At 34.8% G+C, this 16037-nt stretch overlaps 1 protein-coding gene across 1 annotated transcript; it reads left to right on the forward strand.

Moving 5' to 3' along the window:
- Positions 1–440: 440 nt before the first annotated feature.
- On the forward strand, positions 441–11843 carry LOC136221647 (CO(2)-response secreted protease-like). Its single transcript, XM_066009055.1, has 11 exons — positions 441–527; positions 754–842; positions 929–1026; positions 4777–4935; positions 5622–5733; positions 6761–7316; positions 8071–8171; positions 8306–8548; positions 9517–9631; positions 10079–10292; positions 11147–11843. The coding sequence occupies exons 1-11, from the start codon at positions 441–443 to the stop codon at positions 11719–11721; spliced, it is 2349 nt and encodes a 782-aa protein (XP_065865127.1). The 3' UTR covers positions 11722–11843.
- The last annotated feature ends 4194 nt before the right edge of the window (positions 11844–16037 follow it).

Below are 16037 nucleotides of genomic sequence, written 5' to 3' on the forward strand. Positions count from 1 at the left end.
TTGGAGGCGGTAAATAGTAAAACCCTTTAACTATTGTGTCAATATTTGTTTTTATTAATTTGTTTAAAATGATTATCATGGTTTATAGTGCTATAAAGTTTCTTCTCATAAGCCAAGAATATGGGTGAATATCGGTTTGGTTTAGATTACTAACCGAATCGAACTATAGATTGAACCAAAATCTTCTTCAAAATTAAAACCGAACCAAATCGAATAAACTTAATAACCAAAAATAACAAACCAAATTTTTTTGGTTCAATTCGATTCAGTTATTAACAAATGACAGGCCAAACTGTTAATCAAATAATTCGCCAAAACGAACCAAACTATAATTTCAATTCGTTTATCGGTTATTGGTCAATTTTGACCACGCCTAGCGAATAAGCCTATAAATGGGTGGTTGTAAGACCCAACCATTTTATTCTTCTTTCTTTCTCTTCATGGCTTCTTCTTCTCTACAGCTTGTTCTTCTTCTCTCTTTACCTTTTCTTCTTGTAAGCTTCACTTCATCCACCCAAATTCCTCAGGTAAATTTCCTTATCCTCCATCATTTTTATTTGAAATTCAGTGAAACTGAGTGAAAACAATTGAAATTCAGTGAAACTAAGCGAAAAACAAAATACATTTTTCCAATGAAGTACCCATCTACTAATTTACTTGTTTTAAACATAATTAACTCATACCCATTTCAGAAAAGGTTAATTCAACCATATATGCATAAATTTTAATTCACAATTTTACAAATGATGGCAGCATTATGTAGTTTATATGGGAAGTTCATCAAATGAAGGCATAGTTTCAGAATCAGCTCATTTGGAATTACTATCTTCTATCATACCAAGGTTATCATAATCATCATCTTCTTCTTATTTTAATAAAATATTATTGTTTTGGGGTTCTGAAAATATATAATTTTTGTTTTGGACAGTGAAGAAAGTGAAAGAATATATGTTATCCATCATTATAATCATGCTTTTAATGGATTCTCTGCCATGCTGACACAGAGTGAAGCCTCTGTTTTGTCTGGTAATTTTGTTTCTTTATTGTCCTCTATTTTACTTTATTCTTTTCCGATTTTGCCCTTACTACTCGTAAAGGTCCTGGTTAAACATTATACCCGTTCGAGGGATTCTACTAATCGAGGAGAATCAGTAGTTAGTTTACTGGTTTCAATTTTTCAAGGAAACCAATAGATTAGCTACGAGGTCCTGGTTAAACATTATACCCGATGTATGACTTCTATTAATCGGGGAGAAACCAGTAGTTAGTTACCGATTTCAATTTTCTAAGGAAACCAATAAACTAGCGAGTGGTTTCTAATTCACTGATAGTTTTTTTTTATATAATTTTAATTTGAAACCAGTAGAAATGGTTTTAAATTTGTGTCAACCTGCGGGCTAACACGGATCCTGCTTTATCAATCAACTAAAAAAATTACAGGTTTCGATGAATGATTAATATACCAGTTAATGTGCTACCGGTTTCCAAAAAAAAAACAAATAAATACATTTTGGTAAATTAGAAATCCGTAATTTGTTTATTAATTTTTTTTACAATTTAAAACCGGTAGAAAAGCTGCTGGTTTTATTCTGATTAGCAGAAACTCCACAGTAGAGATTATGCTTAACCAGGATCTTCATAAAAATTAAATTCTCATAAGGGCACCATTGGGGGCAAAATCCATTATTTTATGGTTCAATAAATTAGTTATGGAATGGACAGTGACAGTGACGAAATATTTGTATATAAATAATTTGACTAGATTTGTCTGTGGGTTTGAATGTCTTCTTTCAATCAATCCCACGTCAATTAATTTTTTCATGTGTTTTGTAGTTTAATTAAAAAATGTATTTCAGAATATAGACATGACACATGTTCTTATTTTTCTCATTTAAAGATTATATGTGGGCATGTGTAATATAGAAGATTCAAGGCATTATACCTATTTGGATAGGGGTGAGCGTGGTCCGGTTCATCCACAAACCGAACCAAATAAAATTGGATCGAATGAAATTATCTCTAACTTTTAGGACCAAACCAAACCAAGTTATAATTCGGTTTAGTCTGGACTGAACCAAATTATTTCTGTCCGATCCGGTTTAGTTCATGTTTGGACCAAACAAAGCACTAGAGACCTATTGTGCATTGACTAACTAAACAATTATATAGAGACAATAATCATATAATTAGGTTTTCTTTTGTATATATAATTAGTTGAAAGAAAAAAAAACATATTTAATTGTTTTTTTGTTTTCTATATATAATTAGTTAATTAATTTAAAACCTTAAAACTAAAAATAGTATCTATTGTATTTCAGTTTGGTTTTATTTGGTTTTGGACCGAACCAAACCGAAAACCAAACTAGCTTAAAAATTAGGACCGAACCAAAATATAATTTGGTATGTTTTTTTAGTCCGGTTGTTTTAGTCTTTGGGTTTTCGGTTCGGTTGTGCTTACCCCTACATTTGGGTCCCTAAACTAAAGTTTTAAAATCAATTAGGATCCTAAACCATTAAAATCATCAATCAGGTTCTTGAACGAAGCAAAAATCATCAATTGAGTCTACATTCTATCAATTGAGTCTACATTCTATCTTAAAATAAAAAACTGTGACTATTTGATATACACTGTGATAATATGTGTGTTGGTTCAAAATGAGTTTGGAGAAGAGGACCTGAAATTGTTCAACCGAATAATTTTCGATGAGACCTCAATTGATGATTTTTGTTTAGAATTTGGACTCAATTGATGATTTTTGGTTAGTTTAGGGATTTGCTTGATGATTTTGATAGTTTAAGGTCCTAATTGACTTTCAAGCCTCCTAATTGACTTTCAAGCCTTAGTCTAGGGAGCAAAATGGGTATTATGCCAAGATTTAAATATATATTGGGTATTGCTATATACCGCAATATGTTTTTCCAACCACCGCACTATTTTGACAATTATGCCCTCCTCATAATTTAAACTCAAAAACCAAAACTTTTTTTTCCTCTCTTTCTCTCCCAAGCCTAAAAACTCTAATTGGACGAAAATGAACCCGAGCATTCCCGAAGACCATGATTTCGTACACGAGGTAATCCTACGATATAAATGTAAATTAAAATTTCGTTTATTAAATTTTGATTTTTTTTTTAAATGGATTTGGCCTAAACGGGCAGCGCGCACCGTTCCACCATAAGGTGGAACGGATGCGCTGCTCGTTCCACCGTACGGTGGAACGAGCATGCCGTTCGTTCCACCGTACGGTGGAACGAGAGCGCCGTTCGTTCCACCGTACGGTGGAACGAACGACGCGTGCCGTTTCCACCACGGGTGGAACGGGCAGTTCGTCCGTTCCACCCGTGGTGGAAACGGCACGGCCCGTCCGTTTAGGCTAAATTCATACGGGTTCCGCCTCCGATTCGGAGGCGGAACCCGTGATTTTGGAGTAATTTTTTTAAAAAAAACCTTACTGGAGCATTCATGAAGCCTTTACCCGGTCCTGCCTTTGGCGGCATGTCGTTTTAGGTCGGGTTTTTTTAAAATCCAAAAAGCTAGAGAGGATTTGAGATTTTTGATTTTTTGAGTTTAAATTATGAGGAGGGTATAATTGTCAAAATAGTGCGGTAGGTGGAAAAAATATTGCGGTAAATAGCAGCGCACATTTTATCAATATTTCACATGTCTTTTTTGTAGAATTGTAAAAATAAAAATTGAATAACATATTCAAATAATTAAAAAAAATTAGTTTGCCAAAAAAGCATCATTTGATACACTTTGGGTGAGATTCTAATCTATTATTTTTATTTGAACATATCAGACTCTCATTTATTTATTTTTTACATAGTTCTTGTTAAATTAGTTAGTTGTAGTTAAAATAATATTAAAAATAAATTTATTTGTATCTGGAATGATATTTTCTACAATTTTTCAATATTCATATTCCATATAAATCAAAACAATAAATTTCAGTAATGCTTTGTTAATTGAGTTTTATATTAAAAACTTAATTTATTTTTACTTGATGTAACAAATAATAAAAGATGAGAGAACTAATATATTAAAATAAAAGATATCATAGTAGTGTTAATCAGGGTCATTTTAAATATTTTTGAGGCCCTGTACTAAATGAAAAAAAATTTGGACCATATTCATTAAAAAAAAATGAATACTTTCATATAATAATAACGTTTCTACAAAATGAAACACCAAATTAATACTTTTAACTTGATTTTTAACATTATAAATGTGATTAAATAATTAAATTAGATATTGTATAATAACAATAAAAAAAATTGGGCCCTTAAGACTCTTAGAGCATTAATTTTCTGAATAAATTAACATTCACTTAATTTTTCATATAATAATTAATAACAATAATTTATTTAGATTTGTATAATAAAAAAAATCAGGTCATCTTAAATTTAGGGCCATGTGCGGGAGAGCTTCTTATACACTTTTCCCCTACTCCCCTAATGTTAATCATGTAATATTATGAGCTATAAATATACTTATTTTTCCTGTCAATATCATGAGCAGACATCAACATTAAATACACCATAACATGTTTGCTTTGATATCACTACAACTTTAATTATGGAATCTGCTTGATTAATGATGTTGGCTTCAATTTTTTATACCTAAATTTTTATTATCTAAAAAAAAAATTACCCGATATCTCACATTGTATTTTATTTTTGGCATGGTCCGTATCTAAAATGGATATATCCAATATAAATAAACAATAGATGCTGATGTGTATCGTGTCATAAATTGATAGATTTCTTCAATGACAGGTTACGAAGGAGTGGTATCGGTGTTTAAAGATCCGACTTTGAAACTCCACACAACACGCTCTTGGGATTTCTTGGAGGGTAATTCTGGTGTAAGAAATACCCATAAAAATAAATATCCACATTTATCAAGTGATGTTATTATTGGCATAATTGACACAGGTATTTTAATTTTTATTATTAAGTTTTGAGAGAATTAATATTTTTCACGAATATGTGAAAAAAATATGGAAATTAAAATTTCCAAGATCATAGGATAGTGAAAGGAAAATCATTATTGTTGATTTTGAGATATAACTAATGGGCCCAACATCTACATTTTGTTGGAAAGCAACACCATGTCTAGACCACCTTTACCAAAATCCATGTGATCAATCCCTACTTGTTTTCATTGATTAATGTAACGGATAGGATCTATACCCTATCCTCATTCATAAATATATCGTTATTTTTATGGATGGTTTTTTTTAGAGACGGGTTGTAGATCTTACAGTTCAGGGATAGTAACATTCATCTCTGTCCAAATTTAATTTATGAGTTAAAATTATCCCACTCTCAGTCCTGTATTTAAAAATTTCGGTTTTTTTCCTGACTATGTCGGTTCGGATCCCAACGGTTTTCGGTTTTTTCCTACCACATTGCCACTCTCAGCTCTCAGTTATACCAATTATGATATTAAGGATACATTATTCTTAACCAATAATAATAATAATAGGAATATTTTTGTACCGTATCTCATTTAAGTGTTTATTTATTTATTTAAGTTGTATGATTTCTGTTTGAATGTCAATAGATTTTATCTTTCAAATTAATTAATTAGTGATAATTTAAATTAATTTTGGTGGTAGGTATATGGCCAGAGTCTCCAAGTTTTAGTGACAAAGGAATTGGGGAAATCCCTTCAAGATGGAAAGGAACTTGCATGCAAGCACATGACTTCAAAATATCTAACTGTAATAGGTAACAATTTTTAATTCCAATTTTCTTTTTTTTTTCTTACAAAATAATTTATTGATATTTCCAAATAAGTTGATTTTTTATTTTTAGCAGATTACAAATATAATTCTATATGCTTGATTATGATTTTATCAATAACTTAATTTATCAAATTGAAAATCAGCAAAAATTAAAAAGATTAGGAGTCTCTAAATGCATTTTTCCCAACATATTAACATTTTGAATATTCATATAATTAATTAATTCCTTAAAATGATATCTACGTAGAAAAGTTGACTGCATCTATACTGTTAATCGGTTTGGATCACATGGATCCCGAGGAACCAAATGTTATCCTATGATAAAAGTCACTTATTGACTTATTGACTTTCTGAATTTTCTTAAATTAACTTATTATCCTCCGAACTTGTTTATAGTGATCTATTGACTCTCTAAACTTGTTTATGTGATATATGCTTCAATTTTTTCAAAATCGGCAATTATTCTACCATGTGATCCTTAAGAGGAATTTATAGACCACTTTAAGTAAGTTAAAGGCGTTAGTTATCTCAAAATTGTCACTCAACTTTAATTTATCTTAATAAAATCATTTAACTTTGATTTTTGTCTCAATCAAGTCACTCTGAGGATTTCAAGAGCAAAAAGACATCGGAAAATCAACTTTCACTGCGGACCAAAATAACACGTGGTTGCCACCTAGATAACATGTAATTGCCACCTACATGACCGAACGATACGTGTCAGCTAGGTGGCAGCCACATGTCGTTTCGGTCAACGGTGAAAGTTGACTAGTGCTGACATATGTACGCCATGCCATATTTTCTGTGTCTTTTTGCTCTTGAAGGCAATAGAGTGACTTTATTGAAACAAAATTCAAGTTAAATGATTTTATTGAAACGAATTGAAGTTGAGCAACCATTTTAAAATACATGTGATAATTCAGTGATAATGGTGCATTTAACCCGAGATCAATTAGGCAAATAACAATGTAACATCATTAACTTCCCTAATACACAACATTTTCACATAGGAAATTGATAGGAGCAAGATACTATGATGACATTAATCAAATCACAATCAAGAACAACAACAACAACAAGACCCACATGACCAAACCAAGTGGTTCACCAAGGGACTATGTTGGACATGGAACTCACACCACATCTATAGCCAGTGGAGCCATAGTGGCTAATGCTAGTTACTATGGTTTAGCCAAAGGCACAGCAAGAGGTGGTTCACCAGCAGCTAGAATAGCAGCATACAAAGCTTGCACATTAGATGGCTGTGCTGGTTCTACAATTTTGAAGGCTATGGAAGATGCAATGAAAGATGGAGTTGATATTATATCTATGTCTATTGGGATGAGTTCAATGTTTTTTCAAGCAGATTACTTGAATGATCCAATTGCAATTGGTGCTTTTCATGCTCAGGAAATTGGGGTTTTGGTTGTTTGTTCTGCTGGTAATGATGGACCTGATCCTTATTCTGTTGGCAATTCTGCTCCTTGGATTTTTACTGTTGCAGCTTCTAGTATTGATAGAGATTTTCAGTCTACTGTGCTTTTGGGTAATGGCAAGTCTTTCCAAGTAAGTGTCCGGTTTTGTTTCTATTTTTCGGAACTGCTTTTTGCCTTTTAATACTAAACAGGAGATAGAAAGTGGGGTAAAAATCCGAAACAACTGCTTTTTGCAGAAAAAAACAACTAATATCTATTGCCTACCAAAAAAAGCAAACAGCAACAACAAATATGAACAACTAAAATAAAAAGGCCCTAAGAACATTTTCTTATTTAATAACGGGATAATTGTCAAAAAGTACTCTTATTGTTCTTAGAGAAGTTGAATTTTATCTGTAATGTACAAAATGAGTTAGTTGAGGATTCAATAACCGGGGCTATAATCGAGCTGAACATCAAACAGCTCATGAGTGGCTCCACTCATTTACAGCCCTATCAATGATCAATAAGGAGAGTAAAGATATTGACCAGTGACTTTCTCGATCATTTTAATCGGAAAGAGTTTAAGGATTACGAGTAATCAGTGGTATTCCCCATATAAGTGACTATTTAAATAAATTTAGTCGGTCATCATTACATCTAACAAGTCTAAATTTAATAGTGACTGATCAAATTTATTTGATAAGTACCTGATCAGTGAACATCATTGTTAATTAGTAATATGACTTCAAAATTGTTAAAAGTATTCATTGATGAAGGACATAGTTGCCCTTATTTGATAATGTTAGATCCTTCATCAAACTGTGAGGGTTTGGACGGGCCAACAGACTCATGAATAAGTCTATTTTGCACCAAAAAGTAAAATTCAAATTTCTTGGCAACAGGGGTCTGCTATTAATTTCTCAAATCTTACTAGCTCAAAGACATATCCTATTGCATTTGGTGAAAATGTTGCTTCAAATTTCACCCCTGCATCAGAAGCAAGGTAATTACGTTTTCTTACTTTGTTTTATCTACTAAATTGAATATTTCTATGTAATGGATTTATTTAATTCTTAAATAAATTGGCAAGTTGATCAAATTGACAATTTATCCTTTGTTATGATTATAAAAATGCAGGAATTGCTACCCAGGATCATTAGACAGAAACAAAGTTGCTGGCAAAATTGTAGTATGCATTGACAGTGATTTTAGCATTCCTCGGCGAATTAAGAAACTAGTCGTAGAAGATGCTGGAGCTAAAGGGATGATCTTGATCAATGAGGATTTAAAAGGTGTACCCTTTGATTCAGGTGTTTTTCCATTTTCACAAATTGGCAATTTTGCAGGATCTCAACTCCTCAAATATATCAATTCTACCAAGTAAGCATTACAATTTCAAATAATAAGCTCCAAATTTATCTTTAACGTTTTCAATTTCGAGCAATTTTGAGTCTATATAACAATATATGGGACACCTTTAGATCCAGATAACAAAACCCCCCAAAAAAATGAGATTCTTACTTGAGTTCGGGGAAAAAGGGCAAGGGAGTGCGGGCATACCTGTAACAATCTGATCCAATATCATGTAGATGCGTTTTAAAATCGTGAGATTCAAGGTGTTGGATTTGGGTAAAAGCGGACAATATCTATATAGTATTGGGTCAGGTTGTTACAATGGCTTAAGCGGACGAACCAGGCCGAAGCTGGTGGGCAGGTAACGACTCGGTCTGGAGTGGGTGGCACCAGGTAAAAGGCTTGGCAAGAAGTGACCCTAAGAGATGACGATGGGGGCAATAGTAAACTGAATCCCACATCAGAAATAGAGGGAGTGAGCTGTGTACTTGATACATGCAAATGGAAGGCCCAATATGTTGTACATGGTGGGTCAAAGAGGGCAATAACTACATAGTATTGAGACAGGATGTTGGAGTACCCCAACACCTCTCTGCAGCCTTCCATCTTCCTATGAAAGATGTTGATTGCACCCCAATAGTTAAAGGGGTTTTTTTTTTCTTTTGCTTCAGCCCGGGCGAAAACAGCTTCATTTTTTAGCGAGTAGTGATAAGAAAAAAAGTAATAATAAGAAGTCCAGCTCATATGGATTGGATTTATTTCTTACACTCTAAGCAATTAAAGGTTGATTGCGCCACTGTTTAAATTCAAAATTGCTTTACATTGGAAACATTGAGGGTAAAATTTAAAATTTCTTATTTTAAAGGTATTTGTACTTCCCAAAAGACGTTAGTGACAAATTTGAACTTTATCGGGCAATTTCAACTACTTCCTTTTCTTTCATACTCCCTTTAGCAACATCCAAATTACATTTATATATGTATTTATTTTGGCAGAAAAGCAAGTGCAACAATCCTTCCTACAACTGATATTATGCAGTATAAACCAGCACCAGTTGTTGCATATTTTTCTTCCAGGGGGCCTGGACAGCTTACTGAAAACATTCTCAAGGTTAATTGTTATTTACATTTTGCATATACATTTGATTGAGAGTTTAAACCTAGGCTTTAACGTATTTCGGGAGCTCAGTTATACCCTTATCGTTTTTTATTGTGCAATTTTAACGATTTCATTTTCAGAGTTTGATTTTTTTTTTTTTTTAAAAGAGGTTGCTGGCTGAGTTCGGGGCCAGCTGAGTATTTTGACAGAGACCAAAATCCTTCACCCACTAAAATAAACTTTTAGGTTGGCTGGGAGGCCAAGGCTCCTTGGCCTCCCCAGCCATAATGTCGGTCCACCTCTAAACATTTTTATCCTAAATCCACTCGAGGAATCAGAACTAAAAATGTTAAGGGTATAATTGAGCATTCCTAAATATGTCGGGCGAAAAATTGGACCCTAACCAATTAAACATGATTAAATTGCTAATGGTTAATAGTGATTATGCAAATTGATCAGCCAGATACAATGGCTCCAGGAGTTGCAATTTTAGCTGCCATGATTCCAGAGAATGAACCTGGAAGTGTTCCTATTGGGGAAAAGGCATCAGGATATGCACCAAGATCTGGTACTTCTATGGCTTGCCCTCATGTTGCTGGAGCTGCTGCTTTCATCAAATCTGTGCACCATGGATGGACTTCCTCCATGATCAGATCTGCAGTTATGACAACAGGTATGTACGTAGGGCTGTTAATTTCTAACACGAGAACACAATTATACGGTCAAACTTTGCATTCATTATGGTCGCTGAACTTTTAAAATCGAATATTATCTCTCTGAACACTTTCTTTCCCCTAATCAAATATGACCTCACAATCAAAAAGTTCAAGAATTAAAATTATTTAAAATATATTTCCATAAGTTCTACAATAAAGAATTACCTCCTGTCGGAGTAGTCATCCTGGTCAACTATAAAAGAGTTTAATATTTCGGTTTTGAAGTTCAGCGACTACAGTGAAAGTAAAGGTAAAGTTAAAGGGCCATGGTGTAATTTATAATACATCAAGTCCATTGTACTTGTTCAGATTATCTGATTACAATGACCTATCACTAGCCTATAAACTTGCTTACAATGACCTACATGCCCTTAAAATTGCTTAAAGTAACCTATTCACCTTCTAAAATCATTACAATGATATATTTGTTTCCTGAACTAGCTTCTTAAAAGTGATACATGTTTTAACTTGTCCAATGTCTTTTTATTATGTTACGTGGATTTATGAGGCTAATGTGGCGTGTTAAGCAAGTTTAGTGGGTAATAACAAATTTTCAAACTTCATAGAGCCAATTGGATAATCTAGATAAGTACATGGATCCGTGATGTATAAATTATATGACATCACAGCTCATTTTTTGACACCCTACTACAACTATGTTTTTGTTATTGTATAGAAGATATTTGAGTTAATTTCTTGAAATTTTCTACAATGGGTTGGGATCAGTACTGATATGTCTGCATGTGACATCATCTGAGTGGACAGAACAGTCACAATGGAACTTCTCTAATCTCTTATGTTTTCTTTGCAGCAACTATTAATGACAACCTGGGAAAGCCCTTGAAAAACAGTTCAAATTCATATTCAAATCCACATGAAATGGGAGTTGGAGAGATAAACCCAATTAAAGCTCTTAATCCAGGATTAGTATTCCAAACCACAACCAATGATTACCTCAAATTCCTATGTTACTATGGATATTCAAACAAAAACATAAAATCTATGGCAAACAATAACAACTTCAATTGCCCCCAAAAAAGCTCTGAGAACCTAATCTCCACCATAAATTACCCATCAATTTCCGTCGGTAAACTCGACAGACACAAACCTTATTTCACCATTGAAAGAACAGTAACAAATGTTGGACCTCCAAATTCAACTTACATAGCCAAAATTGAAGCTCCAGAGGGATTATTGGTTAAGGTTTTTCCAAAGAAACTTAGTTTTGAAGATAAATTATCAAAATTACCTTTCAATGTTAGTTTCAATGGTAAAATGGCTAAACATGGGTATAATTTTGGGTCTGTTACATGGTTTGATGGTAAACATTTTGTTCGTTTAATTTTTACTGTCAATGTTGAGAATAATGATAAAAAGATGAGATAAATATGGTAGGATTTTTTTATTTTTTATTTATTTAACAGTTGCATTTGAAATTTGTTTTGTAATATTGTATAGATAATGATGGATTGATGTTAATCAATTTTTATTCTTTTATTAATAGAGAAATTGGGATTGCAAAGAAATGTTGTATTTTGGATTCAACATATTCACATCTTGCTTCATAAAGTAGTTGTTTTTTTATTTTTATTTTATCAAGTTGGATGCGGATGGAAAAAGGGAATCCGGATATTCTAATTAGATTGGCATCATCAGGAATCTTGATAAAAGAAAAGAAAAAACTAAAGTCAATTAATACAACTTGGAAAATAGGCAAATTAACTAAATCAAGTTGGCTTAAGCACAAACCAAGTACTTGTAACTTATCTATAAATCCGGTTTGATATTCAGTCTGATTCCGAGAAACATTGCTTTTAAACAAGTGAACTACATATGTAGAATCTATCTTCAGCCAAAGACATGCCAACCATTATTTCAAGTTTTGTTAATTGCAAAAAGAAATTGCTCATCTTAGCTCAACCTTAAAAGCAAACGAAGAATTAAAGGGAATGCAAAGTCTCCGTGATGAAAACCCCTCGCATTATGGAAAATTCCCTCCAAACTAGCTTCACCTTGGAGCCCAAATCCAAACCATCCATATTGACTTTCATCCATCCACAAGATGGAGGGTGCCATCGCACTTCTATCACCTCCGATGCTTTTGGAATTCTACCCGTCAAAGTAAGCTATCGAGAACTTGCTTCCCAGTATGAGAACGAAACATGCTTCCATCGTTACTCAGATAGACCTCTGGGATCATACTCCACAACTTCTGTAAAGTAACAAAGATATTCGCAACTAAGGGCAATAAACATGACTATGTTCCATTAACAATCGTCTTCCACAGTGGTATTTAGAGGATTCCAAATGAACATATTTTATATGTGGATCATTGGAATCATTATGGACCTATGGTGTTTGGAAGTGTGAAAAAAATATTAAAGGTTGGAAGAATTGTCGCGGTGGAAGTCCACCAGCCCGTGCCAGAGCCAACAGGTACGCATGCGAGCCAAACTTGGCAGTAGGCCCAAATAACCTCAATTTGTCCGAGGAAGAACCCCAAGATGGCAGCGTGCACGAAAAGTGCGCCCAGAAGCTGCTAGTAGCTGCAAGAGATGTCTGGAAGCTTCGAGGAACATCAGGTCAGCGAGCCACAAGACCAGTATCTGCCAAACGGACCCAGTGTGTGCCAAAACGGCGTGGAACCTTTTAGGACCGTCCAGAATCGCCCTTACACTTCTGTCTCTAGATTTTTCATGGCTTTAAATATAGCCAAGTATCTAGATCTTTCCTAGGTCGGTTTATAGCCTATAAATAAGACATTTAGGCTCATTTATGAGCATCCAAGTGATCCAAGTGAGATGCAAGTGTAATCAAGTGGCATGAGAGTTAGCTAAGTGGAAAGTCAGTGGCTTGAGTGATTCTTTGTAAAATTAATCTTTGTAAAGCATTTTTTAAGCAATAAAGAATGTTTCCTCACTTGATTTCATGCAAGATCCTAGTTACTCTGCTGCATTACATTGCCTAGCAGTCTAGAAAAACAAGTTGGGGTTAAATCTGACTACTAATTGAGTCAGAAATTAGTAGTGTGCACGGTCGACAGATAGCAAAAGGTTGTGTGCGTGTCACAATACACTAAGAGCTACTTCATGAGTGGATCTCTTGTCTTCCATTTTGAATAACAATATAATGCATACTATACTTGTCACATTTATAGGGAAAAAGTTCTGTTGCGGATTAAATTGCTAAGATTAGCTGTCACATACAAGCGAAGGGATAAAGTTAAAGGACTGGATATGTAATTATTCAAGTCCTGTCATTTTGTTAGTTTTTTATTTCTTTGTGCTTTATGCATTATTTATCTTAAATGAAGGTTATTCTAGTCATTAGTGCAATTGGTAGGTGACAGCTAGCTTGTTTGTTATCTTATTTTGTCTTTAGTGAGTTTGTTAGCCTTGTGGGCCAGCTGTGTGATGACACAGGTGTACTAGTAACCGTTTCTCCTCATTGTACTCTATTTAGAGAACAATTTGTACTGAGAAACCTTAGGCAATTAATCAAGAATTATTCCCTCCTTCTATCTTCTTCTCTCCCTCCTAATTCTCTTTCTTTTCTCATCTAAATCCATTTCTTCTATTATCAGAACCCTAAGTTCTGACATTGGTATCAGAGCTCAAGGTCCTTGGCCATCACAACTTGTATGGTAACTAACGCTAAAAAGAAAACCAGAGCAGCCATTAAAGCACAAAAGGATGCTATGGATATTTTCGATCAGCAAATTAAGGAGATTAATGCCCAGATTCTGGAAATTCGAGAGTCTACTGCAGAGCAGATGCAAACCTTGCAGATTCAAATGGTGGATAGGCTCGATGCTCAGCAGCAACGCATGGACTCGTTCAGTCAGGATCTTGTTCAAAACAGGAAGGATCATCTTACCACCCAACAAGCACTGCTGGAACTCAACAAATCCATGGCTGCAATGGCCAAACTCGTTCAAACCTCCTCAGAAGGGTCATCTGCTGGTAATCACTCCTCATCCTTCATTAACAAGGTTATTCTGAGCACTCCTCACTCTTTCCAGCTAGGAGACAACTCCCAAAAACCACCATATTTTAACAAAATGTTACCCAGATGCGATTTGCCTCAATTTGAAGGCACAGATGTGGAGAACTGGGTTGGCAAGTGCCAAAAATACTTCCAGTTATTTGAAGTTGCTCATGAGAAGAGGAAGGACTTGGCAGGCCTATACTTACAAGGCAAGGCGGATAAATGGTTCAATAACTGGTTCTAGGTGAATGAAAGGGCCAGTTGGGAGGAGTTTATTGAGGAAATTAGCAAGCGATTTCAGGAGACTGAGACAAGTGATGTGGTGGAGGAGATGACTCAACTTAAGCAAGAAACAACAGTTGCTCACTATCAGGAGCTTTTTGAAGCCCTGAAGCTTAAGATGGAGAAGAAGTTTCCATCCCTCGAGCAATCTTATTACGTTAGTAGTTTCATCGCAGGGTTAAAACCTGAAATCAGGTCTGCAGTAAGGGCGACCCAACCTGCCGAGATCTTCACAGCCATTAAACATGCCAAGCTCCACGAAACTCATGTCAGGGAGTTGATCGATGTTGTGAAACCCAGAACATCCTTTAAGCCAAACTTTACCTCCAAAACCTGGAACCCTGCCCCAATATCAACTTATAAACCATCAACTTCTTCAGCCATGGTACCCAAAGCACCAGATCCTAATCCTAAACCACCCATAACCTTTCAACCCTTCAAAAGAACTCCGGGTGCTTGTTGGAAATGTGGAGATAAATATTTTCCAGGGCACCAGTGTGCCACAAAGAAACTACATATGATTAATATGGATGAAGGACCTGAGGAAGAAGAGGAAATTATGGAGGACGGAGACTGTAATTCCAAGGAAGAACTGCAAGGGGAAGCTGAACCTATTTCCTTGTCTGTTAATGCTCTTGATGGAGGAGTTAATCACAATACCATAAGGCTGAAAGGAGTGGCACATAGAAGGCCAATTATGATCCTCATTGATAGTGGAAGTACCCATAGCTTCATAGACCAGAAGTTGGCTACCACAACAAGGCTTCCTCTCTTCAGTGTCAAGCCTGCTGCAGTAACAGTTGCAGATGGCAGACAACTCACTGTAAGTGCAAAATGTGATGAGTTCTATTGGACAATGCACCACACTAAATTTGTATTTCCTGTTAGGGTGTTAGAACTTGGTGATTATGACTTGATTTTGGGTGTGGATTGGATGAGGAGTCACACTCCCATCACCTTTGATTTTGAGGGTAACAGGTTGTTGATTCAAAAAGACAATAAACAGTTAGAGTTATTGGGGTTAACAGGGGAGCCTAAGCTTAAGAGCATGTCCCTTAAGGCTATAAACCAATTAGTTTCCAAAGGGTGGAAGGGAGTTACCTCTAGACTATTCTTAATGTCAGTTTCTGAAATGGAGGAATCTAAAAAACAAACCCAACCGGACCATACACCAGTGGTACCTACAACATATCAACCCTTAATTGACAAATACCAAGCTATTTTTCAACCACCAACAACCTTACCTCCTCAAAGGTCACATGACCATGCCATCCACCTAAAAAACACCACTGAACCCATTAATGTCCGACCTTATAGATACTCTCATCATCAAAAGAATGAGATTGAGAAATTAGTTAAGGAAATGTTGTCTAATGGAGTGATACAACCTAGTCACAGCCCATACGCCTCACCAGTTCTCCTAGTAAAGAAGA

The sequence above is a fragment of the Euphorbia lathyris genome, chromosome 3 (genome assembly GCF_963576675.1).
Source record: "Euphorbia lathyris chromosome 3, ddEupLath1.1, whole genome shotgun sequence".
In the NCBI taxonomy this organism is placed as follows: Eukaryota; Viridiplantae; Streptophyta; class Magnoliopsida; order Malpighiales; family Euphorbiaceae; genus Euphorbia; species Euphorbia lathyris.

Excerpts from the sequence above, each read along its gene's own strand:
- LOC136221647 (XM_066009055.1), top strand. The coding sequence starts at position 441 with ATGGCTTCTTCTTCTCTACAGCTTGTTCTTCTTCTCTCTTTACCTTTT. Across the intron at positions 528-753 it reads CATCCACCCAAATTCCTCAG|CATTATGTAGTTTATATGGG; the intron begins GTAAATTTCCTT and ends AAATGATGGCAG. Across the intron at positions 1,027-4,776 it reads TGAAGCCTCTGTTTTGTCTG|GTTACGAAGGAGTGGTATCG; the intron begins GTAATTTTGTTT and ends CTTCAATGACAG.